At 50.3% G+C, this 26,998-nt stretch overlaps 1 protein-coding gene across 1 annotated transcript; it reads left to right on the forward strand.

Moving 5' to 3' along the window:
* Nucleotides 1–3,328: 3,328 nt before the first annotated feature.
* TRAM1L1 (translocation associated membrane protein 1 like 1) lies at nucleotides 3,329–4,515 on the forward strand. Its single transcript, XM_036241053.1, has one exon. It carries the CDS (start codon nucleotides 3,329–3,331, stop codon nucleotides 4,418–4,420), a length of 1,092 nt encoding a protein of 363 aa, XP_036096946.1. The 3' UTR covers nucleotides 4,421–4,515.
* Nucleotides 4,516–26,998: the final 22,483 nt, after the last annotated feature.

Genomic DNA, 26,998 nt, shown 5'->3' on the forward strand with positions numbered 1-26,998 from the left:
CTGGAACAGATTAACCGCAATAAATGAGGGATGTCTGTGTGTGTGTGTGTGTATATATATATATGTGTATATATATATGTATATATATATACATATATATATATATTTTCCCATGGGGAGATGGAAAAGTATTGAAAGATGAAACAATGTCTATATTGTAAAGTTCCCAATGTCCTTCTCCATTTGAACAAAGTCAGAATTAATGCCAGGGTATCCCTTTCAGGAAATAGTTTTAATAAGGCACATAAGTGATTTACATGTAGTAAATGTCTTTGTTTTTAGCTAAGCTGTTCAAGTATATTATAATGTTAGGTTACAAAACATCAAAAGGTTACATTGTGCAGCTAATAGAAAGAACTAATTATTAGTAATGATTTAAGATACCGTCCCTAAATTATAGTGGGGCTTTCTGTTGATGGTTTTAAACCAAATGTTTCTCATAATGAAATCTATTTAGCATTTTAAAAGATACTTTGTCCCATGTGTGGCAATTTTCCGTGTGGGATACTCAGACTCTGATCCTTCCCTTCCTCTGATATCCACTGTAAATGGGTTGACAGAATATTAATTCCTTTTAGTACCACAACATAATTAATACTCTCATTAATAGCATAATCGACTCTTACATCAGAAAGGAAAAGACCATCCATTAACATGAACACTTGGCATAATTTGGCTTCTAGGGTCTTTTAGCTTTTAAAATAAAAGCCAACACACAAACTAATCAACTTGTAATGTTTAATTCATGTTTTTGAAGGCCCCGTCCCCAAAAAAGTCTTCCACCATTTCCAGGGACGAAGACTGGGGTTCACATCAAAGATCTGGGGACTTTCCCTGGTTAGATCTCATAATGACCACTGGCTGCTGACTGCTGAGGGCAGCCCTCGTGGCCACTTCCTGAAAATGTCTGCTGCGTTTTCCATGTGTGCGCGTGAGTGTGTGTGTGAGTGAGAGTGTGGGTGTGTGAATGTGTGTGTGAGTGTGTGTAAATTGTGTGTGAGTGTGTATGTAAATGTGTGTGAGAGTGTGTGAATGTGTGTGTGAGTGTGTTGTGTGAATGTGTGAGTGTGTGTGTGAGAGTGTGTGTGAGAAAGTGTGTGTGTGAATGTGTGTGTGAGCATGTGCGTGAGTGTGTGAATGTGTGTGTGAGTGAGAGTGTGAGTGTGTGTGTGTATTGGGGGGCAGGCGGAGGCAGAAACCTCGTTTCTTTCCTTCACATTCTTCAGATAAAAAAGTTTAACAACGGAAAGGACCCAGGGGCCTTTCTGTGCCTGGATCTAATTTAGCTTTCAAGGTCCTGGGTGATGAGCTTGTTGCTACGCTGCCATGAGACTTCTGTTCCCACGGGGAGGGCATTGTGAGTATTTCATGGGAGACAGGGGACAAAACCTGTTGCCAAAAGGGATGAACGTGACTATTTAAAAATTTAGGCACAGGTACCCTGGCACACTTCTTCAGGGGTGATTTCTGTGCCCCCCACCCCACCTGGGAGTTAGAAGGCTTGTCCCTCCTCTGAGAAGGGCAATGATAGGGTGTGACGCCCAAAGCTAGGTCATAACATGCCATGACACGTCTGCCCTTTCACTAGAAAACTCAGTCTCAGGACCTATCTACACCCCCCGCCCTGGGACAACGCCACGCGGAGAGGCCACGGAGGTCTTCTGATAGGCAGCCCCATAGGGTCATCCGGTGAGCAATCCTTCAAGAATGAGCGAATTCGCACCCTGGAAAAATATGTAGGCACTTTCTTTCCTTAACTCAGGACCACTTCCCACAGCAAATTCCCACCAGCAACTGCGGATGTCCGGCTGCTCTGGGGAATGCAGGCACACCCCACTGACAGAGCGCTGTCTCCACACCTTACACGTTGCTGCACAAGTCAGACTGTCCCTGGTGGTGCAGAGCCTGAAGGGAGACGGGGATGAATGGGTATCATCATCAATTTAATATGCACTCGAGTGGTTACACCACGGAGCGCTTTCTTCTAACATGTCCATTCCAAACTTCAAATGTTCACTCTGTCAGTAATGATGGTGATCTCAGGAGACACGAAAGAAACAAGCAAGTGGCTTTGGATGCAAAGAGAAATTTGAAGACTAATAGGGAGTTTGAACTGGGAAAGGTATCAGCATCTACAAAAGCTGTTTCTTGATATGTGAACTTTAGAAAAATGATATGCAAAGACCAAAATAATGAAACCTTGGTTTCCTCTAGAGCAGCAGTTCTCAACCTGTGGATCACGACCCTTTGGGGGTCCAACGGCCCTTTCACAGGGGTCACCTGAGACCATCAGAAAACACGTATTTCCGATGGTCTTAGGAACGAGACCCCGCTCCTCCATCCTCTCCAGGCGGGTCCGCCCACATGCAGATACGCCCACAGACAGCATGAGGAGCTGTACCAAAGGGTCCGGCATTAGGAAGGTTAAGAACCACTGTTCTAGGGTGAGGAAATTCAGTTTCGGGCATTGTGGCCAAAAGAACCTTCCATGAACTGGTAGGTTTCTGCTTCCAACCACTACCCAATCCTTTGAAATACAGTAAATGCGATGACACTCATGGCCACCACTGTTACTGCTGGTAGGTACCTACTTTATAGTGTGCTTGGCTGTGGCCCTGGTAAACCCTTTTCAGGTCTGACTGACGCACAGTAACAGGTCACAGAGCCCCGCAGGGGAGGGCACAGGCTGGATGCAGACGGGGTTCAAGGCTTGGCTCTCAGCAGCTGTGTGGTCTTGCGCATATCACTTGACCTCTCTGTGCCTCAGTTTGTCCTGTGTGACGTGAGTAAGTGGATGAACGGGTTAGGACAGGACCTCCCTGTTTCTTGTGCGGTTGGCAGAGAGGTAATAACCGCACTTATTTCACTGGGCTTTCTAGGGGTTGCGTTTATAACACTGAAGCTCCGAGCAGCCCTGGGAGACACCGTGCACTCTGGGCGTTTGCGTCTGTCCTTGGCGGGTGGCGCTGTGACGACCCGGCAGAGACGTGCCGCTTTGCAGGATCCGCAGGGAAGACGCAGGCACACCCGCCAGCAAGCAGCTGGGTTCCCAGCCCGCGCGCCGCCCCACGTGCGGCCCCTAAGCCCCGCCCCACGTGGGACCCTAAGCCCCGCCCCGGGCGCGCGGGGGTGGGGGGGCGTTGCCTTTCCCTGCGGAGCCTGCACATGCGCCGAGCGGCGCTGGGCCGCGGAGTGCGCTCCCGAGCGGGCGGGGGCGGCGGGCCGAGGTGGGCGGGGTGGGCGGCCGCGCCCCGGGCGGGGGTGGGGCCGGGGCGGCGGTGACAGTGGCGGGGCGCTGCAGTGAGGAGGCCCCCAGCCCGGCCCGGCCATGGCGCTGCGCCGGCGGCAGCCGCCCGTGCTCAGCCACGAGTTCGTGCTGCAGAACCACGCGGACCTGGCGGCGTGCGTGGGCATGTTCTTCGTGCTCGGGCTGCTGTTCGAGCGCACGGCCGAGGCGTCCTTCGTGTTCCTGACGCTGCAGCACGGCGTCCCCGCCCCCGCCGAGGCGCCCCCGCCCCGCGCGCGCTACCGCTACGGCGCGCGCGACCTGGCCACCGTCTTCTTCTACTCGCTGGTGGCCGTCCTGGTGCACGCCACGCTGCAGGAGTACGTGCTGGACCGCGTGGCGCGCCGCCTGCAGCTGCCGCGCGCCCGGCAGGGCCGCTTCCACGAGGCGGGCCAGCTGGGCGCCTTCTACCTGGTGTCGTGCGTGTGGGGCGCCGCCGTGCTGCTGGCCGAGGGCTGCCTGGCCGAGCCCGCCCGCCTGTGGCGCGCGCCGCCGGCCACCATGACCTTCCGCACCAAGCTCTTCTACGTGGCGCAGCTGGCCTACTGGTGCCACGCGGTGCCCGAGCTCTACTTCCAGCGGACGCGCCCGCAGGACCTGCCGCGCCAGCTGGTCTACATCGGCCTGCACCTGTTCCACATCGCGGGCGCCTACCTGCTGTACCTGCACCACCTGGGGCTGCTGCTGCTCACCATGCACTACGTCGTGGAGCTGCTCACGCACGTGCGCCACCTCGTGCACCTGGGCGACGGCAGGCCCCCGCGCGGCGCGGCGCTCTGGGCCGTGGCCTTCATCCTGGGCCGGCTGGGGACCCTCGTGGTGTCCGTGCTCACCGTGGGCCTCCACCTGGCTGGGGGCCAGGCCCGGAACCTGGACGCGGCCACGGGCGACGTGAGCGTGCTGGCGGCCAAGATCGCGGTGCTCCTGTCCAGCTGCACCATCCAGGCCTATGTCACCTGGGACCTGTGCAGTGCCCAGCTGCAGAGGTGGCTGGAGGGCGACACCACCCTGCAGGCCCCCGCGGCCAAGAAGAAGCGGGTGAAAGGCAGGTCTTCCAGAAAAGGAGCAGAAAACGGTGTGGTCGCTCCGAGTAGGTTGGACGCGCCGCATCAGAGGAAGGACAGGTCTCCATAGCGAAGGACACTCAGCGCGGCGCGTGACCTCGAGGACGTCTGCTCCCTGGGCTCCGATGTCTCTCTGCGCCACAGAGTCTTCTGTTCCTGACAGTAGTTAGTGCCGCCTTTGGTTTTTGCTGATACTCTGTGAGGTGCTGTTTTTAAACGGGCCTTGGAGGAGAGGAGGAGGAGAGGAAACACATTGGTCTACAAAGTAGTAGTGGTCACCACCACAGTATTTGTACCTGTGAACACAGTCCTAGTGCTGTGTGCAGACAACTACAAAATTCTGCATCTCCGTGACACCAGTCAGTTATGACTTGAGCAAGATGGTCTGTTATGGTGAGGACACATTTCTGATGTACTCTGGCAAGAGAAAATGGAAATACTACAAACGCGGAGGTTCTTTTCAGCAACTTCAGTATTCTCAATTCTTAGCATTTTCTTTCTAAGAATTTACAACTGGAGAAGATATTTGTCAGACCAAATAAATGATGTGTTTATAGGTAGTGGTTGTAAGTGTTACATTACCATGACAACAAACAAAATGCTGCTGGACAATACCTGTGTGGGTTTATTGCCATACAGTGAACCAGGAAACCCCGAATTAACATGAAAGCCTTCCGAGGAGGTAAAATTATTCTTTGTCCGTTTAAACACGTGTAAAGTGGAAATCAGAGCATTAAATATTTAACTGTCGAAAGGAAACCAGACTTAGTTTTTTTTTTGTTTATTAACAATTATTTTTAATGAGCCTTGTCAGTTTAGTTTCCATAGCATCTTAGAAAAATATCGTTTAAATCATTTTTTAAAAAAACAATACTTACTTGACTTATACCTATCAAAAGAATGTCAGTCCGGCCAGTGTGGCTCCGTGGTTGAGCGTCGACCCTGCACCAAGAGGTCGCCGGTTCAATTACGGGTCAGGGCACGTGCCCAGCTTGTGGGCCCGATCCCCAGTGGGGGGCGTGCCGGAGGCGGCCAATCCATGTTCTCTCTCATCGATGTTTCTATCTCTCTCTCCTTCTCACTTCCCCTCTCTCCCAAAATCAATAAAGGAAAAAAAGTAAAAAGAATGTCAGCTCATTCACCTGTGGAAAGCAGTATGTCCTAACCTTAAGTAGCTTGAAATCAGCTGTGTGAATAGTCCCGTGAAAGGCTTTTCCGAAGTAATGTTTGTAATGATAACTTTGCTTCCATCTTAACTGAGAAATATGTGTGAGACATTTTAAATATATATATACATATATATATTGCATCTGTACAGAAGCCAACAGAAACAACGGCTGTGGTAGGTATTTTTCATATTCATCTTCTCTCAACCTTAATTTGGATTTCACTTCCCTATGTCTTTATACTTCTTAGGAGACTGTTTTAAAACTCTCTTCCTGGTAAGGCCATAGCAGCAGGTCCTCGAATAATGTTTCATTCAACGTCACTTTGCTGCATCATTAATGAGAAAGAAAGCCTGGCAGCCGGCCGGGCCCCCATCAGCCTGGAGTTTGCAGGTCCTCCCGAGTCCTCGTGGTTTTGCTCTGGGACCCAGCTTCCTCCCACGGCCCACAGATGTGCCGGGAGGTCAGTGGCTGGCTGCACTGTCCCTGTCTGAGTGTGGGTGGCAGCGAGTGGCCCGGATGGAAGGGCAGCCAGACCAGGGTGGGTCCCATCAGCAGCCTGAGCGGCTGGGTACAGTTTAGTTCAGTGTTTAATACTGGACGGGTTTCAGGTCCCCACTTAGAAGTTGGGTGGGGTTTGGGACCAGAACTATGCTGTAGGAACTTAGCTTTAGTTCCCAGGAATCCGCCTCTGGCGAAATGAGTTTCATTGTGCAGAGGAGGGCGGCCGTAGGGATACAGTTCGCGAGGAAAAGAATACACAGATCAATGCATAATAATCCAAGCGTAACGGTGTCACTGCTCACAACTGCACACCCGCTCCTGCCCCCTCCGTACAACTGTCCCTGGACGTTCCAGGGACCCAACGACAACGTGGAGTGGGCTTTGCTGTGCTTTCTGTTCCTCCCTAATTTTCACCCGGCGTCTCATCTCTTCGTCTTCGAGAGCCGTCCTGGGACTGCAGGTGTTTCCACTTTTTCAGTGACAGGGCCCTGGAAATTCACCTTGGTCCGCTGGCATTGCAGGCCGGAGACGGGAGAGGCGCCTGACCAAACGAGACTGTTTCTCTTTTGGCTGCAGAGTCCGATGTCCTTCAGCTGTGTCCTCCGCTGCCTGACAGGGTAGTGCTGAGGACATGCTCTGAGGTCCCACGTGAAAACCCCTTTCAACCGACCACAGTGCAGTCGTGTGACAAAGATGCTCAGCTGCTCGTGTGAGCGGTATCCCTCTCCCTTCTCTGTTTTTAAAGGATCCTAGCCTGTTACCTGTAACCTCACTCCTGGTGACACATTTCTTACTCGTTATAAACTCTTTTTTTTTGTTTTTTTCTTTATTAATTTTAGAGAGAAAGGGAGAAGGAGAAAGAGGGAGAAACATGGATGAGAGAGAACATTGACTGGCCGCCTCCGGCACGCCCCCCGTGGTGGTCGGGCCCACAACCTGGACATGTGCCCTGACCGGGAATCGAACCAGCGACCTCTTGGTGCAGGGGTCGATGTTCAGCCACCAAGCCACACCGGCCTGGCCTGTGTTTTACTCCTATTTGCAAATTTGTACAGACCCGATTCAGCCTGGCAAGTGACTGCAAGAAGGTCATTGTCTCAGGTGATGGCCGACGCAAGAGTTGGACGGGGCTTGGCCTGGAATTGGGGTCAGCGCCTTGATCAGCCTCCTGGGGTTCTCCTGGCTCTGTGCCCCTCAGGTCGACCTTCCAGCTTGGCAGCGAGGGACCCACTGTGCTGGGCTTGGTGTCTGCATGAACAGCATGCGGTGCAGCGGAAGAGAGAGACCCGGTTTAGCTTTTGAGAACTCACAAGAAGACGTGGGCTGGGTTGGTCAAGTCAGATTGCATCCTTCCCCGGTGGAAAGGGCAGAGCTCCCCTTCTGTGAACTAGGGGTCCCCAAGAGGCACCAACGTGATTGACGGAAAACGGGGAAGGATGCTACGGACGGGTCCACTGCTCATGGGAGTTCCATAAGCGTTGCCAGAAAGTGAAGAAACACATGCCCAGTAAATTACGAAAGCCAGGCCGTGGGGGACGCTCAGGAAATGCACAGTGCAGAGTCTCCCCGCTTAACATGACCTTCTGGAGAACTCAGGCTGTGATAATACTCCGCGTGATGATCTGCTTTCCATCAGGGTGGACCACACTGAGACCAAAACGTTATGATCATTCCGTGCACGATTACATCGGGTTGGTGAACCCCGCAAAAGCCAGGAGACTCACTGGTCACCCGTTGTTGCAAACGCATGAAGACGTATGTGTCTGTCCTTGACTGGAAAGGTTCTGAACTGAGTTGATTTATTGGCAACAATGTTTCCCAAACGCTGTTCTTTAAACTCATCTATGGGACAGCCCTGGCCAGGCAGCTCCGTCAGCGTATACACCAAGGTTGAGGGTTCGATCCCTGGTCAGAGCATATACAAGACTCAACTGATGAAGGCACAAATACATGGAACCACAAATCAATGTTTCTCTCTCTCTCTCTCTCCCCCTCTTTCATTCTCTCTCCCTGTCTCTAAAATTAATATTTTTAAAAAATATATCTACAGGGACATATTTATTAAGATAAATTCAATGCAAATACTTTTTCTAGAAATATGTTTTTATTGATATTTTAGAGAGAGGGGAAGAGAGAGAAACATTGACGTAAGAGAGAAACATCCATCGGCTGCCTCCTGCACGCCCCCTACTGGGGATCAAGCCTGCAACCCAGGCCTGTGCCCAGACCGGAATGGAACCGGGACCTCTCAGTCCCTGGGATGGTGCCCAACCCACTGAGCCACACCAGGCCAATGCAAATTTTCTTTAAAAAATAATCCTAGCACTGAAATGAAAGTGTAACCCATTTTTCTTAACGAACAGTGCACACGCGACAACCTGCGCATCTTGCAAGAGAAGAGCACATTTTCGGCCCCGTCTTCTGTTAGTGACCCGCCTGATTCTGCCTCTCATCCTGGTAAGAAGACAATAACCTTGCAACTTCTCCACGCGTCTCTTCAGTATTTGCTCATCATGGAGGGGAGGTGCGTGTACAACCAGGTGGGTGGTGATCTGGGATAGATTTAAGAGTAGAGGTACAGCATGAAGCATGTAAAACTTTCTTGAAAACATAGGATAGTCTGATGACCTTGTAACTTGACCAAACGAGGGTAACATTGTAAGTTCTCACTCAACTAACCCCATGAGGTCCCTGGTGCTCCCCTGTGGAGCGACATGGCCCCGGTGCTGCTGGAACATGGCAGGGACGCCTTCCCGACGGAGGGGACAGCCAGCGAGGGTGAGGGTGTGGCGGTGATGGAGACGCAATAGCAGCCAGCTTCCCCCAGAATCCTCAAATGCACCCACATCCCGAATTCTCCGGAAAAAGGAGTTCCCACTGCCACTGTTTCAACCCAATCTTCAGCCTATGAGAAACCACCGCACTGAACAGGACAGTTGTACTCAACTAGGAAGAAAAATGACCCTAAGTCCATCAAACAAAATTCGTACGTTTCCAAATATTAAAGTGGGATTTGCCTCTGGACTCGACAGTTAAAGGACGAAGTCTCGCCATCCAGATCCCTACCTCAAACCCGGCCCCACGGACAGTGCTGAGCACTCTGCGTGAGTGGGCGCAGAAGCTGTGAGGAGACACCCCCTCCTGCAGGTGGCGCACCTGCTGGTCCCCGTGGCTGCCGTCCTGTGGTTTGGTGACAGACTGCCCTGGTCAGCTCATCTTTTTCACTGGAAACAAATACATCAGCGTGTGAACTGGCTACGCCGAGATACTTACAGTTTAGGACATGCTGTCGTGGTCGGAGGTTCGTGTGGATTTGAAGAACAGAGTTAAGTTCGCAGTAATGAGGGGCTGGTGTATTGTTGAGGGGTGTGCTACTAATTCAGGCAAAATGTCTCTTTCACGTGAAAGGAAAGTAAACTCCCCAAGCTAAGAGTAAAAAAGGATCAATTTCCACACCAGCAGTTTCGTTCACCAAATCGTACCCACCGGCAGACAGAATCTCGTGCTTTGAGGGAAACGGGAAACGGAACATTTCCGTCCTCGCTGGGAGTTTCCCACGCCGGCACAGACTGCAAAGGGCCTACCGGCCACATAGGTTGATACTGTGTCTACCTCTGGCTGTCCTGACTGCTTAACGCCCAAAGCTGCCTTCAGATCAACCAAAGGAATACGGAGCTACCAAGTTGTCAGCATAAATATTAAAGTACAATTAGTAAACTTTAATGTATTGGTTTTTTAAAAAGATACACACTCAGCCAAGGATGGAAACGAGGTGACCATAAGGAACGGGGAATGGAGAGGTCAGGACATGGTCCTGCATGTCGTTGAAGTGGCTCGTTTGCTTTGGAAACCCGCTGTGAAGACAGAAAACATGCACATACAACATTGTCGTTCATTTGTGTGCAGATGCTGTTCATATGTTGACCTTACATACACTTATGTATAGAGTCTCATTTAACACAGATGTGTGTGCGTTTATACATACATCTATATGCACAAATGTACGCACACAGGTTTTTCCCACTACAGACATCTTTATTTTTAATAAACTTATTTTCTTTAGAGAGATCTCATGTTCACAGCATTGAGGAGAAAGTCGATACATATATCTATATTGCACTAACTAAAAGACATATAATACAGAGGTTGAAAGGTGCGGATACTTGTAAATATCCAACTAACAATACCCATCAAAATTTAAATGGCGTTATTAGAATAAATATATTCATACTTGTTTTATGTTATTCATCGGATGCTGTAAATTACACCATGTCAAACATATCAACGCTTCATCGCTCTTCTGGCCGGTCCTGTGCTGCCCCCGCACCCTGGTTCCAGCTGTCACGACAACCCTGTGCTGTTTTAAATGCTATGTTTGGATCACTGCCTCCCTCGCCGAACTGTGAGCACACGACGGCTAGTAAGAATGTTTGTGGAGCCGAATGCGTCTAACTGTAAAATCCTGGCGTATTTTTTCCACGGGATAAGCCTGTTCTTATTTGTCATAGAAATTACAGGTAAGAAACTGGGCTTCATTAGGGTCAGTGGTTCTCACCCTCCTGATGCCCTGACCCTTTAATACAGCTCCTCCTGTTGTGCTGACCCCAACCATAAAATTATTTTTGTTGCTACTTCATAGCTGTAATTTTGCTACTGTTACGTCTTAGGCGACCCCTGTGAAAGGGTCATTAGACCCCCAAAGGGGTCGCGACCCCCAGGTTGAGAACCGCTGGTTTAGCCGAAGAGAGGTGTGATAGAATTTCAAGGAATCGTTAGGATAAATGATCTTCTAGGGGAGTTATTCCCTGAAATATGTATCTGAAAATACCAGCGGATTTCCCCTTATCTCGTCAGCGTGCGTCCAGAGTGGCGTGTTAAGCCAGCGCCACTCGGGGACAGAACGCTCATGCTTCGTCACGCGCCTTAAATTCCACAGCACAGCCCTGGCCGGTTTGGCTCAGCGGTTAGGGCATCAGCCTGCGGTCCCGAGAGACCCGGGTTCGGTTCCCGCTAAGGGCACGTACCTTGGTTGCAGTTTGTCCCCGGCCCTGGTCGGTCATGCGGGTGGCAGCCACTCGATGTGTCCCTTTCACATCGATGTCTCTCTCTCTCTTCCTCTCTCTCCCTCCCACTCCACCTGAACAAAAAATGTCCTCGGGTGAGGATAAAAAAAAAAAAAAAAAAAAATTCCGCAGCACGCGGTGTGGGAGCCTGGAGAAGAATCCGCTCGCTCCGTGGGCTCCGTCGGTTACACCTGGGTGAAGGGAAATTCACGTCTCCACTCAGCCAGTGTGAGCTGAGTTCTCACCGCGGCCAGCGCCAGGCTCAGGCTGACAGGTGCCCGGGCGCACCAGTCCCTTGGCACTGGGTCCAGCTGCCACGCAGGTCAGCCCCGAGACGAACAGGGAGTTGGGGTTATTTACTCTGTGGGAGAAGCGGCCTCACCGCCCTGGCTTCAGGGAGCATCAGAGTGGGGGTCACTGCGACGGGGATGTGCATTTTACCGACAGACAGGAGCTCGTGGGAAAGCTCAGAACGGAGCCGGGGCGCTGGGCCTGAGCACCCGCCTGCTGGGGACACAGACACCAGGCGGGGCCACAGGGGAGCTTGACGCCGCACCGGGACTCCCGTGCGTATCAAAGACGGATATTTCATCCACGCCTTCTCCATTCAGCCCTCCGGCTCAGGTCACCGGCAGCGGGTGGGGCTGTTTTCTGAGACAGAAAATACAGGAGGAGAAACAAGTTTGTGAACTAAACCAGCTGGGTTTTTAGATATATTTTTTTAACTCAGATGTCGTTGAAACAAAGACAATATCAAAATATCAAAGCATATTGATGCCACCAGAGCAGGGCCTGAGGTGATGAGAAGGAGTTCGTGTGCGGATAACGACACTTGGGGAAGTCGTCACCACCTGGATGACCATCGAAGCCACACCGCAGGGAGAAATTTCCAAGAATGAATATGCAGAGGGAGGGAAATGAAAGGGTTACGGAGTCTCCGTGGATGGGAATCACAGAGGGCCCTACGGGAAAATCCTCGAAGACAGAGCAGAATGCCTAGGAATGGACAGAGCGTCCGTACCGAGGCAAAGGCCTCGGCCTGCAAACTCTCCTCCGTGGTCCGACCAGGTGCGCATTTGAGATACGACTTGGAGACATTCAATTGATTCAACGATTTAGCGAAAAGAAGTTCTTTCATTCAGTTTTCCAGAGAATTGTTTACGTCATTGCCCAAAATTCTTCTACGATGAAATAAGACTCTCACCATAAGTCACATAAGAACCAAGCATCCAAAGAAGCAAAGCTTCGTGAACATACGGTAGACGATAGAAAAGGACTTTTATGTACAAATCTTTACAGACTCCCCGCACTAAAATTAATAGCTGAGATTTTTAAACTATGATTAGTATGTGAAAAGAAATAACCCAAGTGTGAGTATATTTTCAGGAAACAGGAAACTGTACAATGTGATGTAGCTGATTTGGGTTGAAAATAGAAATTTATAAAGATATGTAATAAGGAACATCTAAAACCAACAAAATCGTTACACAGCAAATTAGAAGCATTTGACACCGAAGGAACCATCAGAAGAAAAGTATCCAAAGCAGCACAAGGGAACAGATCAGCCCTGAAGCGAGGTCACGTGCTTCATCGGAGTTCCAGCGGAGGCCGCGCCCCAAATCCCGGGTCTGTCCGACTACAGGGACCCTCACGGCCGGAGGCCCCTCCCCACCACCTGTCATCTCGCAGTGGTGTTCCTACCAATGAAGTGACGAGAAAGACGAGGAAATACTTAGTCTCCGGCCTTAGCTAGTAACAGTAAAAACTTCCCGCAAAACTGGAGCCTAAGATGCAGAGATTCAATGTCCAGGGACTTGACGATTTGGAAGGAATTCGACTTGCCTTTTCATGCCTAGTACTGGATGGAAGTTCTGAATTATTGATTGATCTACAGGAGACAGTCTGAATTATTGATTCATTTACAAGAAATGTCCCGAAAATAACCCAAGTAATTAAATATAAGTAATAATTAAAAAATGAAATTTAGTTTTCCAACAAATAGCTTATCTCACACCCACTCTCAACACACACACACACAAGGCACACACACACGCACGAGGCACACACATACACATCAGGCATACACATGCACACACCAGACACACACACACCAGACACACACACACACACCAGGCACACACACACATCAGGCATACACATGCACATACGAGGCACACACACACACCAGGCATACACATGCACACACCAGACACACATACACACACACCAGGCACACATACACATCAGGCTCACATACATATCAGGCACACACACACACACACGAGGTACGCACACACATCAGGCATACACATCAGGCACATGCACACACACACCAGGCACACATACACACACACCAGACACACACACACACCAGGCTCACATACATATCAGGCACACACACACACACACGAGGTACGCACACACATCAGGCATACACATCAGGCACATGCACACACACACCAGGCACACATACATATCAGGCACACACACACACATATGAGGCACGCACACACATCAGGCATACACATCAGGCATATGCACACACACACCAGGCACACATACATATCAGGCATACACACACACATACGAGGCACGCACACACATCAGGCATACACATGCACACACCAGACACACACACACACCAGGCACACAGATACCCACAGTCTAGGTGCACGCACACACACACAAGCACGCGTGCAGTCGGATGGCATTGAGAACCTAGCATGCGGAACTCTGCCCGCCAGTCCCCACTGAGCCCAAACCAGCCATGAAGCAGCAGCTGGCAGGGTGGCGGGCACGGTGACAGCTTCTCCTCACAGCTTCCTAACATCGAGCTGTTGCCAGCGTCCGTGGGGTCTGACATTCTATTCGAAAGGTCTGCACTTAGGTCTACACGCATGGAACAGACAGCAGCCACAGACGAACCTGGTCTTACTTAAGGCTGCAGGTGAGTCGCCCAGAGGTGGGGTATTTAAGGGAAGCGTCACCCTGTACGTCTGGGGGCACAGAAGGTGCTGAGAACACAGCCTGTCGTGGGTCCACGGCGTCGGGTTTGGCTCCGAAGGAGAAAATAATGGTGCTTAATACGAAAATCGGATTACTGTGGATATAGGATTTCTATTGGTATGTTCAGTTACCAAGTTGGATAAAAGAATACTCCACCAGTGTGTGTGTGTGTGTGTGAGAGTGTGAGTGAGTGTGTGTGTATGTATGTGTGTGTGTGTGTGTATGTGTGTGTGTGAGTGTGTGTGATCACTCACGCATATCCCTGTATATACATAAACCATAAATATATATAATATAAACTTTGGCACATTCATTTCACAGTCTTTTTCTTTTCCAGAGGATTGATCTCATGAAAACAGAGACTAGAAATGACAATACATTTTGATTTTACGGGAAAACAAGCGCACTCTTAATATAACTACACCGTAATTAGTCTTAGAATCAGTGTTTTCCCACCACATTTTCAAGCTAGTGAGCGGCGTTCTGACAGTCCTGCAGTGTGACAAGCTGATGAACAACGAGGCCTTACTGCCCAGGGATAGTGACTGCCTACCGATCCCCGCCTCGTCGGCGACACCCCCGCGCCCCTCGGAGTGGCAGCTCCCGCCTTTCGCCCTTCCTGGCTCCACCGAGAACAATAAGATACTGGTATGGGTGGTAGGGTGTTCCTTTAAATGTGTAATATTTGATAACATTTGCTTTTATAAGTTGAGTATGTAGAGAAAGCCAGGACGGTCCGGGTGCTGTGGCCGGGAGGGCCGGGCGCTCCCCACAGTCCGGGTGCCCGCGCTGGGACCTGCGCCCACTTCCGGGGCAGAGTCGGGGCTCCTCCTGCACTCAGAGGCGGGCAGAGAGCTCCCCAGGGAAGGTGTGCTGGGCTGAGGTCAGAAGAACACGCAGTTTGTCCGGCGTCCAGGAAAGTCGTCCGTCTGTCCGGAAGGGGTGTGGCAAGCCTGCCCTGAGGCCCTGAGGCGGGCGCCACGCCCTGAGGCCAGCAGGTGCACCGGGAGCCACTGTGTGAACTTACGACGGTCACCGTGAGAACCGGTCTCTCTTACCTAAACTAGCCCAGCCCGGTGTTGGGACATCACAGCGGGTGGGTAGGAGGACGTGTGTCGGGCGAGGGGGGAGGATTTCAGTGGGTTGGGAAGGACCGGAGGAGACGGACCATGGGAATGTTCGCAGAATCAAAGCGAACACAGATGTTCCCAGAGATGTAGCCCTCAGATCCTGTTCTCCTTTGAGGGCCTGTCAGAAAGAAAGCGCTTTCTTATGCCTCCCCTTAATGTTGGGTTCAAACGAACGGGTTGCTCAGTTGCCAAACGCCCCTCTAGAACCATATTTCTTTTCATTTAAGCTCTTTCATGCAACGTGCCATACATCCGAGTGCTTTTTATTGAATTCCCTCCGCGTTCTGGCGAATGAGAGAATGTACAAACCGGCGTCTTTGGGCACATGCCAACCCCGAACACCTGCCCCTCTTTTTAGTGTTAACTTTGGGGATCAAGACCCAGCACATGGCAGCACCGAGAAACATCTACTGCGAACCTCATTTTAATTGGAAACCAGCAATTTGAAGTTGAAATGTATTTTTTTTCTGAAATTCATGAACATGCTGTGCTTTGTAAAAGTAACACACGCATTGTGTTACTTGATTTAGAAAATGCGTTTGACGGAATGGTCTCTGACTAAATAAATTTACTGGCTTGATTGTTCTATACTGATGTCTGATTTTAGAACATACATGTTTAATCATTGGCGTTTTCTAGATTAAAATGGATTGCATCCCTCAGTAACAGTATCTGCTAAAACGCCACACACACAACGCAGCGTCTCTTCACCTTTCCCACATGCTAAGAAAACAACACCAGAGAGAGCCGCCACAGTACTGATTGTTTTATAACGTTTACCAAGGTTTCCCCTATTTCCTCCCCTACATATATTAATCATACATTAAAATAATGGTGTTTACCTTAGAATTAAAATAAATTAAAACCAACCCAAAGAACTCCATGGTGACTCTTTATTTTCTAGAAAACTCTTTATTAGCCCATCTTATCATTCCCAATCTGACCACTAATGTTCAGTTCTTACGTTGTAAGTTTGCGCCGATAATTATAAATGCCCGGTGCAATACAGAGTGATGGGTACGACCCAGGGTGTCGGCTCAGTGGGCGTAGTCTGTGAGTCATTACAGCACTAATGACATCCCTCTTTATTTTCAGCGGCTCGCTGAAAGTGAAAACGCCCCTAATTATCCCCTACTGTGTTCCGCCTTAATATTTCCACATTACTGAGGCTAAAATTGACGGGGGCAAATCTCATTAGTTGTCCTACCACTGACATTCAACTTTGTGAGGGACTCCCGGGTTTCAGGAGGCACCCTGCGCTCGGTCGCCTGAGCTGGTCTCGAGTGTCTAATCTCGCGGGGGGATTGCTGTGCGCAGCTTGAGCCGGGCCTGTGGAGATGCGAGTGAGTGCGTCGTGCGGATTTCACAAGGCGGCGTGGAGGACGTGGCGAGGAGAGAGTCGCCCCTGTGCGGGGACCACGCTGGTGAGGAGGCACCAGCATGGGTTCTAAGATGTCTTGTTGGTGAATTATTTAGGGCCTGTTGCCGAGCGGGAATGGTTGTTTGGATCGAGTAAACATGACTCATTAATCCACTGTAAATTGTATTTATGTGGTCACAGGTATGAGATGGGGACCACATGTTGCAAACCATAGCTCTCACCCCCTTTTGGGGAACATTTGCGGCCTTTCTGTTCCAGGCAATGTCGGGGCGCCAGGAGGCCTGCAAGGGGGACTATCCAGTTTCCTCGCCGAGAAACTCCCTGAAGGACAGTCTAGGTACATTGTTCCACAGGCGTTTTCTGTACCGTGGGAGTGTCAGGTTCGCATCCTCACTGGGACCACGGGTACTTCTGATGGGGGTAAAGCATCGTCACTACACCCCCCAGCCGGGTGTGGCACACACCTCGACCTGCATCTCCACACGCTCACCTTCGTGTGTCGGTGGGCACTGTGACGACGCACGTTCGCTTAGACGGTGAGACACGGAAGTGATGAAACTGCTGAGAAACGGGCGTTTAGGAGCCTCCGCAGCCCAGCACGTCCACGGCTCATCGCGCTGATACGCTGCTCTGAGCACTTCCCCCGAAACAGGCGGGACAGCTCAGGAACAGCGCAGCGCCGACATGGTGTGGCCCCATTCACCAAGTTCTTCCACAGGGAAAACCTTCTTTATTCTGCATATATATCTATGTCTATGTCTATGTCTATGTCTATGTCTATGTCTATGTCTATGTCTATGTCTATGTCTATGTCTATGTCTATGTCTATGTCTATATCTAATCTTTTTTAAATCCTCACCCAAGGACATTTTTCTATTTATCTTCAGACAGAGTGGGAGGGAGGGAGGGAGAGAAAGGGAAAGAGAGAGACACATGGACTGGTTGCCTCCTGCACGACCCTGACCAGGGCTGGGGATGAATTGCAACTGAGGTACGTGCCCTTGACTGGAATTGAACCCATGACTCTTTGGTCTGTGGGCCGACGCTCTAACCGCTGAGCCAAACCAGCCAGGGCCTGCTCATGATTTATAAAGAAGCGTGGTCTAGTCAAAGTCATGGTAAAGATTGTTATTCTAGCTCAATAATAAATAAAAAATAATTGTAATTTAAAATGTTCCACCCTGGCTGGTTTGACTCAGTGGTCAGAGCGTTGGCCCATGCACCTGAGGGTTGAGGGTTGAATTCCCAGTCAAGGGCACATACCTGGGTTGCAGGTTTGATCCCTGGCCCTAGTCGGGGTCACTTGGGAGGCAACCATTCAATGAGTCTCTCTCACACCGATATCTCCCTCTCTCTTTCTCACCTCCTTCCTCCTTCCCACTCTGTCTAAAAATCAATGGGAAAAATATCCTCCAGTGAGGATTAAAATAATAATAATAATGATAATAAAATAAAAATAAAATGTAAGTTCCTTTCAATCAACACTTAAAGACAAATTACAGACTTTGATCACTGTTTGCATTCCCCATGTGCATGCACTGAAGGGAACCGAGAGGTCTCAGGAACGGGAGGTGTTTAGTAGCAGACCCGTGCGGAGCCCTCTGACCTCGTGCTGAGACCGGGCACAGGCCAGGCTGCGCTGAACTTGCTCTGTTCCTTGTGATTCATGTTTGTGAACGTCTCAGCTCAAGTCGGTAGACGCACTTGCAAACCACAGAGTCCACTTTAATTACCACCCACATATTATATAAAATTTTTTCATTTTATATATTTTTTCATTTCCTCCCTAATACATTCATCACGTCTCGAAGTTGGATGCTGGGGGGAAAGCTTCTAACTGTTCATATGTTTTTGGATGGTGGGAGTAGCATTGGTTTCCCACTCGGGGTGACTCAGTGGGTCCCGAGAGTCCGTCGGCCAGGTCGCCCGTGTCGGGCCAGCCTTTCTTGACCGGGGCTGTGTCGTGGTCCTGCCAACTCCAGGGGCTCAAGGCCGTTGTTGAATGTCCACGCGAAGGGGCCTCCTTCATCAGACACGGTGCTGGTTCACACGACGACACGTGGAGTCCACGGGGGCCCTGGAGGACGCGTGATCACAGCACAAGGAAATCCGTGTTCAAGGGACGCGAGCAGCCGGCTGTGAGGAGCCTCTGGCCTTCCCGCGACCGGGCCTGTGGGCTCCCCGCCCGCCGTGGCAGGGGGCTCCCTCCAGACACGGCCTTCGGTGGAGCCGCTTGGGCTCCAGGACCCAGCGCCTCGGGCAGCCTAGCGACGGGCACTTCTGCGCGGTACCTGGTCTGCGCTCTAGATGGACCCGGGAGACCCCGTCTGTCCACCTCGATGCAGGGCGGGGCTCCGGTCATGCGCACTTCCCAGAACTGGGGTGTGCTTGGCTCCGCCCTGCAGCTGTTGGAGGGTGGGAGGCCTCTGCGCGCACCTGAGCCCGAAGCCCGGGCCTGCGGTGGGGCGAGCTGACCAGCGGGCTGGGCCCTGAGACCACCGGGCGGAGGCGGAGGCGGAGACCTTCCTTCCCGCAGAGTGAGCTGCGGACCTGACCAGGGAGGAGGAGGTGGGCAGGGGGCTGAGCGGGAATCGAGGCCGAGGACCGTGCGTGGTCGGAATCACACACGTCCACTTGGCTGGGTTTCAGGCTGTCTCTTCTCCCGGCCCCGTCCTCACCGAAGGGCCATGTTAGGGCATTTTCCTGTCTTGCTGATTCCCAAGGACTGAAAAGTTCTGAGAATAAACACTTCCAAGCTGTACACTTAAGATGGTTGACTGGTTGTCACAGCTGGAAGATGAGAGGTGGACAGATGATACATCTAGGGGTTCCGTTGCGCCGTGATACAAACAGAGCAAGAAACGACAGAGAATGCCGGATACTTTGCACACTGTTCATCAGCAATTCCACTGACGCTGTTTATGACCAGCATGAGCCATCGGTACGGCGGAGGAGCAGGGACGGACGTGGCCTGGCGTGTCCACTGGAAAACGCCCACGCTTCTCGCACCCGCACCTCAGCAGGAGGCAGAAGCCGGTGCCCGCAGCCAGGTGAGCTGGGCACGTTCTGTTTCCTGGCATCCAGCCTTCCTCCTCCCACCTGCGCCCGCCTCCGGCCTCAGCCGGCTCTGCAGCGCGGTGCTCACCGGGCACGACGTTGCCACAGCTCCGGGCAGCACCGCCGTGGTTACGCCCGGTCACGCACAGTCAGAGCCGCGTGCCCGCCGTATGCTGTGGTCCTGCTGTTTTTAGACAGAACCCCAAAGCGTCGCGCGCCCTGGTCTTTGTGTGTCATGCACGATGCTCTACTTCTCTCTTCCCTCCCCACCCTGTGGAACGTGCCTGCTCGGAACACAGGGGCTTCTGATAATGACGGCGGGATGCTCCGATGGCAGGTGTGGGAGCCCCAGGGCACTGCTAGGACGCCACCCCTCTCAACGATTTGGAACATGCTTGGGGGCATTTGCTTGCCAGGATCTGTAGGGCTGGGGTCTGGACCTGGGGGCCCATGTTGTCCTCCCCTTGGCCAGGACAGAAGGGCATCTGGAACACACATTGCTCATTTTTGCTGACTCCACGGGCAAGAGTGCCCGGCTGGCATGTGGGCACAGCGTGCGGTGACCAACAGCTGCTCACTGTGACGATGGTGCTCGGACACTGGTCAGGGACTCCATATGGTCAGACTGGTTTCCGAGACATGGGAAAAGTGAAGACTGTGTCCAGACCGCCACGGGAAAGGTTACACTGTAACTATCAGTTAAGGCTTCTCAAATAGCATCGTTTTGATACAAGTGACACTGTAACATAAGCGGCCACATGGTCTCTGTCCAGGGCTAAGTCTGCTTCTGACGCTTACTTGTGTTGCTGTGGGGAGTGGACAGAGCCGATCTCCACACTTACCATCGGTGAGGAATCACCCCGCACTGGGGTGTCCTTGCGCTCTGCTCCACCTGCTTTGGGGACACGGAACACAGACGTGTGGACCCCGGGAGGAAGGGCGGCCAACGTCCCTCCTCAGCAGGCCTCCGGGGGCCTATGCTAACAACCGTGTTCCCAAATGAAGGACATTTCAATTATTCAACAGTAGCTTCTGAGAAAGAGCCTCCACTTTCTGCTGTGGTCAAGTCGGCTTTTATCGGAATCCTAACCTCATCACCAGATGTAGTATCCGTGGGTGCAGACTATCCCGGAACCAGCAGACTCCCAACACAGAACGTCGTCAGGGCCAGCCCCCCACCGGTGGGCCAGGGAGAGACGGACACGTGCACAAGCACGTGCACAGGCGGGTGCGGGGTGCCCCACACTGCGGCCGGGGACTGCCCTGCACACACTTGCTCCTCGGGCCACTAGACTCACTTGCAAAGCAGAAGTTCTGAGATAAAGTAAGAATTTTAAGTCAGTGACCACTACTGCGGTGTCTGAATAGAGACATCGCATAATTACTTATACTTGATTATTTAATCCCCCGCAGACTTCTCTGTAAGGCTGGAGATGAGGTACACATTTGAAATGGCCAGTTTTTCCGGCAAAACATTTGAAGTAACCCATTCCTTTCCCGCAGATTAAGCGACCCGCCCCACTGGGCGCTGACTTCCCACGTGACCGAAATCTCGCCGGGAACGCCTCCTCCTGCTTCACTCGGTTCCGAAATCAATACTGTATTGATCGCCTTGTACATTTTCTATCACGCATTGTGAGATCCGGTAAGGCAAGCTCATCTCGCTGGCTGTCAGTGTAACATTCTCGTTTTCATGAACACACAGGAATGGTCCCTGAGCAGGAATAAGTCCACAGGGCAAGTTTGGAGAGGAACGCGGGAGCATTGCACAGGATGCCACACGTGCGCTACCTCGTGGCGCACACGGTGCGGGAGCAGCTCAGCTTCCCGAGCGCAGCGGAGACGGGACGACCTCAGTGCCGCTCGCTGCGCCGGCCGAGGACAGGATTCCACGTACGTGTGCTGAAACGGTCTTCCATCCTAAAACACTGCTTTGATCCAGCATGTTGGATTTTTAAAGACCACCCCAAAGGACAAGCACCCACTTGCTGGTGATCATTCGTGTGTGGCGTCAAGTAAAGAACGTGGGGTGGCGTCTGTCAGGCGTGGTGCCGGAGGGTAAATTGAAGTGGACAGTTTCCAAAGGAGCAGTTTATCAAATTTTCTTGCTGACTTCTCCCTCTTTGGTGTGAAGAATTTAAAGTTAACTGAGTTTGGCATTTAGATAATTCAGCTAAAAGACTAACTCTCTGCCCTCTATTGTGTAGGTTCCTCTGTTCCCCTCCTCCTCCTCCTCCTTTTTCATCCTTCTCCCTCTTTATATTTCACTTGCGCTTAAATACAGTATGTGTCCGACGAGCCCGTCTGTGCAGCTGACTTACAGTCTTAATCGTAGGGATTTGGCACTAACTTCTGGGCTCTAAGTTCTCTTCCGATCTCAAACTCAGAAGCACCTCTCGGAGACCGTGGCGGCTCCTCGCTGCCCTGTGGAGGTCGCAGGAAACAGGGTTTCACTGTTGCATAGGAGAACACATGCCATCAACATGCTCCCTGTTAAGGGAGGAAAGTGTACACGATTTGAAGAAAGACAGTATCTACACATGAGACAAAGAAAACATTTATAAAGCAAACAAAAGCATGTGAACATAGTGTCTGAGATTCTTCTTTTTTATTTTTAATCCTCACCCAAGGACATTTTTTTTGTCCAGATAGAGTGGGAGGGGGAGAGAGAGAGAGAAACATCGACGTGAAAGGGACACATCGAGTGGCTGCCACCCGCATGACCCAACCAGGGCCGGGGACAAACTGCAACCGAGGTACGTGCCCTTAGCAGGAACTGAACCCAGGTCTCTCTGGACCACAGGCCGACGCTCCAACCGCTGAGCCATACCAGCCAGGGCTTGTCTGAGATTCTTGATTCTACTCTGGTTGTTGCTGGGGAACAAAGATAATATTGACCAACATGATCGACGGCCTTACCCTTAGCACCATGTCCAAATGGCTTCTGAGTGTTAAACACACACACATAATACACACAGGTGTGTGCACACACCTCAAACCTAGCATCAAAGGACTATCGCCATCAATGAGGAGGGATGGGTTGCAGGTTGTGAGTTGTATTGCAAAGCAAAGTAGGAAAGAGTTTCAAGCAAGGGAGGCGTGTTGAAAAAACCTACTAAATAACGATTCAAAGTACTCGCCATTTATTTGGGTAAGTAACCTAGAAAATTATTCAACAAAGCTGATGTACAGGGTGCTTTCAGGAATAATGGATGCACAATGGTCATTTAACATTTATTTATTCCATCTTGAGAATCTATGCCCAGTTCAGTGGTCAGAGTTTTCATTTTTTAAGGTTGTCTATAAAGAAAGGACTTCAAATATGGACTCTTGAAGGGAAGGAACTTGGCTGTGTGCCACGGGAAAATACAAGAAGACCCTCAAGTTTGCATGTGGGATACGGGTGACTTCACGCTTGATGTCTCAGTGCTGTGGGGCGGCCCCAACAGGAACCCATAGACTGGGTGGTTGTAACCAGCAGAAACGTGTCTCTCATGGTTCTGGGGGCTGGAGGCCCGGGACCGAGGTGCTGGTGAGGCCGGTGTCCTGGTTCACAGATGCTTTTCCTGGCTTTGCCATCACACGACCGAAGGGTGAGGGGGTGGCTGGAATCTTTAATAATCCTTTCGTGAGAGGTGTCATAGGGATATGGTCTTGGTGAGGTCAACCTTGAACAAGCAATGTCTCTGTTACATCTTCTGATACCATCAGAGATTTCAGAACCTATTGTGTTTGGACGGAAGTCCCTCACTCCGTAGTGTCCTGTGATGTCAGGTGACGGAGAAGAGACTCTAAGGGAAGTTATTCCTGTGCCCAACAGCTTAGGGAGAGACTACGGCAGAAGCTCCGTGACACCAGCTGTGGTCGGCAGACTGACCCTGCAAAACAGAAAGATGAAATGTGTCCTTATTTGTCATTTCACTCCCGACTCCTGTGTAACGTTGGTGCCCGGGGTTTTGCGGTGCATCTGCTGCTTGTACGTGTGGTTTCCTGTTCGCTCTCCTCTCACACCACTGAAAACTGGCCGTCTGTCCACAGCGTCACCCCTGGATGTGTGGCTTTTTCCCGTCTAAACGGTTCGTAGTTTTCCGTGTGTGCACTATATAGTTTTTCCAAATCCAAATTACATTTATATGATGACTTTCTCTACAGAGTTGAAATTCCTGTGAGTTCCTGAACATTGGAAATGACTTAAAAGTACTGACAGATGCCCCAGCCAGTTTGCTCAGTGGTTAGAGCATTGTCCCGCGGACCAATGGGTCTCAGGTTTGATTCCGGCCAAAGGCACGTATCTCGTATCTCGTACCTCGGTTGTGGTTCGACCCCGGCCCTGGTTGGGGTTGTGAGGGAGGCAGCCCATTAATGGATGTGTCCCCCTCACGTCGATGTTTCTCTCTCTCTTTCTCCCTACCTCCCACTCTGTCTGAAGATAAAGGGAAAAATGTCCTTGGGTAAGGAGTGGGGGGAAAAAAAAGTGCTGACGGATACCCATGATAATTGGGTTTTGCAACTCGGACGGCCATAGCAAAGAAATACCAAAGCCACTTCTCAATAGTATGTTCCGTTTCACATTCTTATGGACACGTATATTCCAAACGGTATTATATAATTTTTGGTGTTGAAGTTTTTGAAGTGGAATCACCCATAAAAAGTCTACGTGTTAAATTCTTGTCTTCGTAGTACACAGATGATTCTATTTTCTAACCACTTCCAGAACTGATAACTGCTAGCCCACAGTCTCAGGCTGATGGGCAGTTAAAGTCACCGGCCCGCCCCAGGTCCAGCACACAGTATTTTTTTTTTTTTTTTATCCTCACCCGAGGACATTTTTCGATATTTTGTTCAGATAGAGTGAGAGGGAGAGAGAGAGAGAAAAACATCGATGTGAAAGGGACACATCGAGTGGCTGCCACCCGCACGACCAACCAGGGCCGGGGACAAACCGCAACCGAGGTACATGCCCTTAGCGGGAACCGAACCCGGGTCTCTCCGGACCGCAGGCCGACGCTCTAACCGCTGAGCCAAACCGGCCAGGGCCAGCACACAGTATTTTGCATGTTTACACCAGATACCAGAATATTCTAGTCCAACAAGTAACCAGCTACTTGGGCTGAAGACCTGTACTGATGTAAAAAAATAGGAAGTAACCCCGCCTCTTGTCCATGAGCGGGTTGATAATCTCTTGAGATTGTTAACATGTCTTCCACTCCCTGCAGCGTAAGGTTCATGTCAGCTGTCTTCACCTTCTGCTTTGTTCGCTGCAGGTGATGTCCACATACTTCGCTTCGACACACCCGTACACGCAGTCACCAGGAGCAGGACTGCATCACAGACAGACACCTTTTCCTTTTTAAAAATATGTTTTTATTGATTTTTTGGGAGAGAGAGGAAGGGAGAGAGGGAGAGAAACATGGATGTGAGAGAGAAACATCGATTGGCTGCCTCCTGCACGCCCCCCACTGGGGATCAAACCTGCAACCCAGGCAGGTGCCCTGACCAGAATCAAAACGAGACCTCTCCGTCCATGGGACGACGCTCAGTCCCCTGAGCCACACCAGCTGGGCCATAGACAGATTTCTCACCAGCCAGTAAGTGATTCTTCAACAGGTAACAACTGATGGTCACTGTCAAGCTGGGCAGATGTGGAGTATGACGCCGTCAGAAAAATCTCCGCATCCGTCATTTGCCCTCGATGTACCTGCAGCTCTGTTTTGAATAAAGTTTCCCACACCAGATCCCATGTTCCATAAAGCTTTTCCTGGATATCAATAGGATCCCACAGATATAAAATTAAAATATGTGAAGCAGTTTCTAAAACTGTAACATTATTTTAGATATCTGTCAGAAAATGTCACTTCTTTGCCTCAAATATAACGAACTGAAATCATCGCATATAAAATGGCATGAGAATGTTTTTTATCTTTGCTGTTTAATTGCATTCCAAATTACTATTTTGGATAAAAAAAATATTTTTTAAATGTTAGTGAAGTGAGACCGAGGTTTATATGGAAACAGAGACGTATGCAGCCGTGTTAAAGCCTCCACCGACTGGGAGGGGAGGGACGCAGTGTCGACATTTTTTATCATCTTCTGTATGACTAGCTTTTCATTTTATTTATTTTTCTGACTCATGAGGACAAAGCTTTTTCTGTTTTATGTGACTTTATTATTTGTTTAATATTTTTTCTTTATTGATTCTAGAGAGAGGAAGAGAGAGAGAGAGAGAGAGAGAGAGAGAGAGAGAGAGAGAAACATTGCTTGGCCGCCTCCTGCATGCCCCTCACTAGGAATTTGGCCCACAACCTGGGCATGTGCCCTGACCGGGAACAAAACGGGTGACCTCTTGGTGCAGGGTCCACACTCAACCACTGAGCTACACTGGCTATATGACTTTATTTCAGTTCGAGAACAAGCTAAGCTTCAGATTTCTAGCATATTACATTCGTACATACCATTCTTAAAGTGGTATAGAATGCGGTTTAAAATGGTCTTGGTATTGCAATACAGATTTAATCGTTTTTGTTACAGTTTAAAAAGAAAATGTTTTATCAAAAATTTTAGATGCACTTGAAGCAACCCCAAGTCTACAAAATTGGGGACATTTATTTAAAGTGTATGATACCCCCTGGCTTGCCAGGCAGAGTCACAAAACAGTCTTCAGGCTGCAGTCCCCTGTTCTGTCATAAGCACTGATGGAGCATTTTGGGAAAGTTACATTGTTGCAGTGCCCTGTTCTGTCATAAGCACTGATGGAGCATTTTGGGAAAGTTACATTGTTGCAGCACCCTGTTCTGTCATAAACACTGATGGAGCATTTTGGGAAAGTTACATTGTTGCAGTGCCCTGTTCTGTCATAAGCACTGATGGAGCATTTTGGGAAAGTTACATTGTTGCAGTGCCCTGTTCTGTCATAAGCACTGATGGAGCATTTTGGGAAAGTTACATTGTTGCAGTGCCCTGTTCTGTCATAAACACTGATGGAGCATTTTGGGAAAGTTACATTGTTGCAGTGCCCTGTTCTGTCATAAGCACTGATGGAGCATTTTGGGAAAGTTACATTGTTGCAGTACTGAGTTTTACGCCAGTGGGTGTGAATGGAACACTCCTGTATTTCCCTAAGCATGCCTCTACCTGAACTGGCCGGGAGCCTCCAAGAGTGTGATTCACCACGTCGTCCTGTATAGAATCGCAGGGACTGAAACAAGCAAACGATAAAACAACGAAGACCAAAGTTTGACGGCAAAGACTCTTGTGAAGTATAAACTTTCTTTCTATACAATCCTGGAAAATAAAGTATCTAAAGTAGACCTTGTTTACCACTCGTCAATCACAGGGGCAGCA

Source organism: Molossus molossus, unplaced genomic scaffold, assembly GCF_014108415.1.
Source record: "Molossus molossus isolate mMolMol1 unplaced genomic scaffold, mMolMol1.p scaffold_m16_p_4, whole genome shotgun sequence".
Classification (NCBI taxonomy): Eukaryota; Metazoa; Chordata; class Mammalia; order Chiroptera; family Molossidae; genus Molossus; species Molossus molossus.

Excerpts from the sequence above, each read along its gene's own strand:
- TRAM1L1 (XM_036241053.1), top strand. The coding sequence starts at position 3,329 with ATGGCGCTGCGCCGGCGGCAGCCGCCCGTGCTCAGCCACGAGTTCGTG.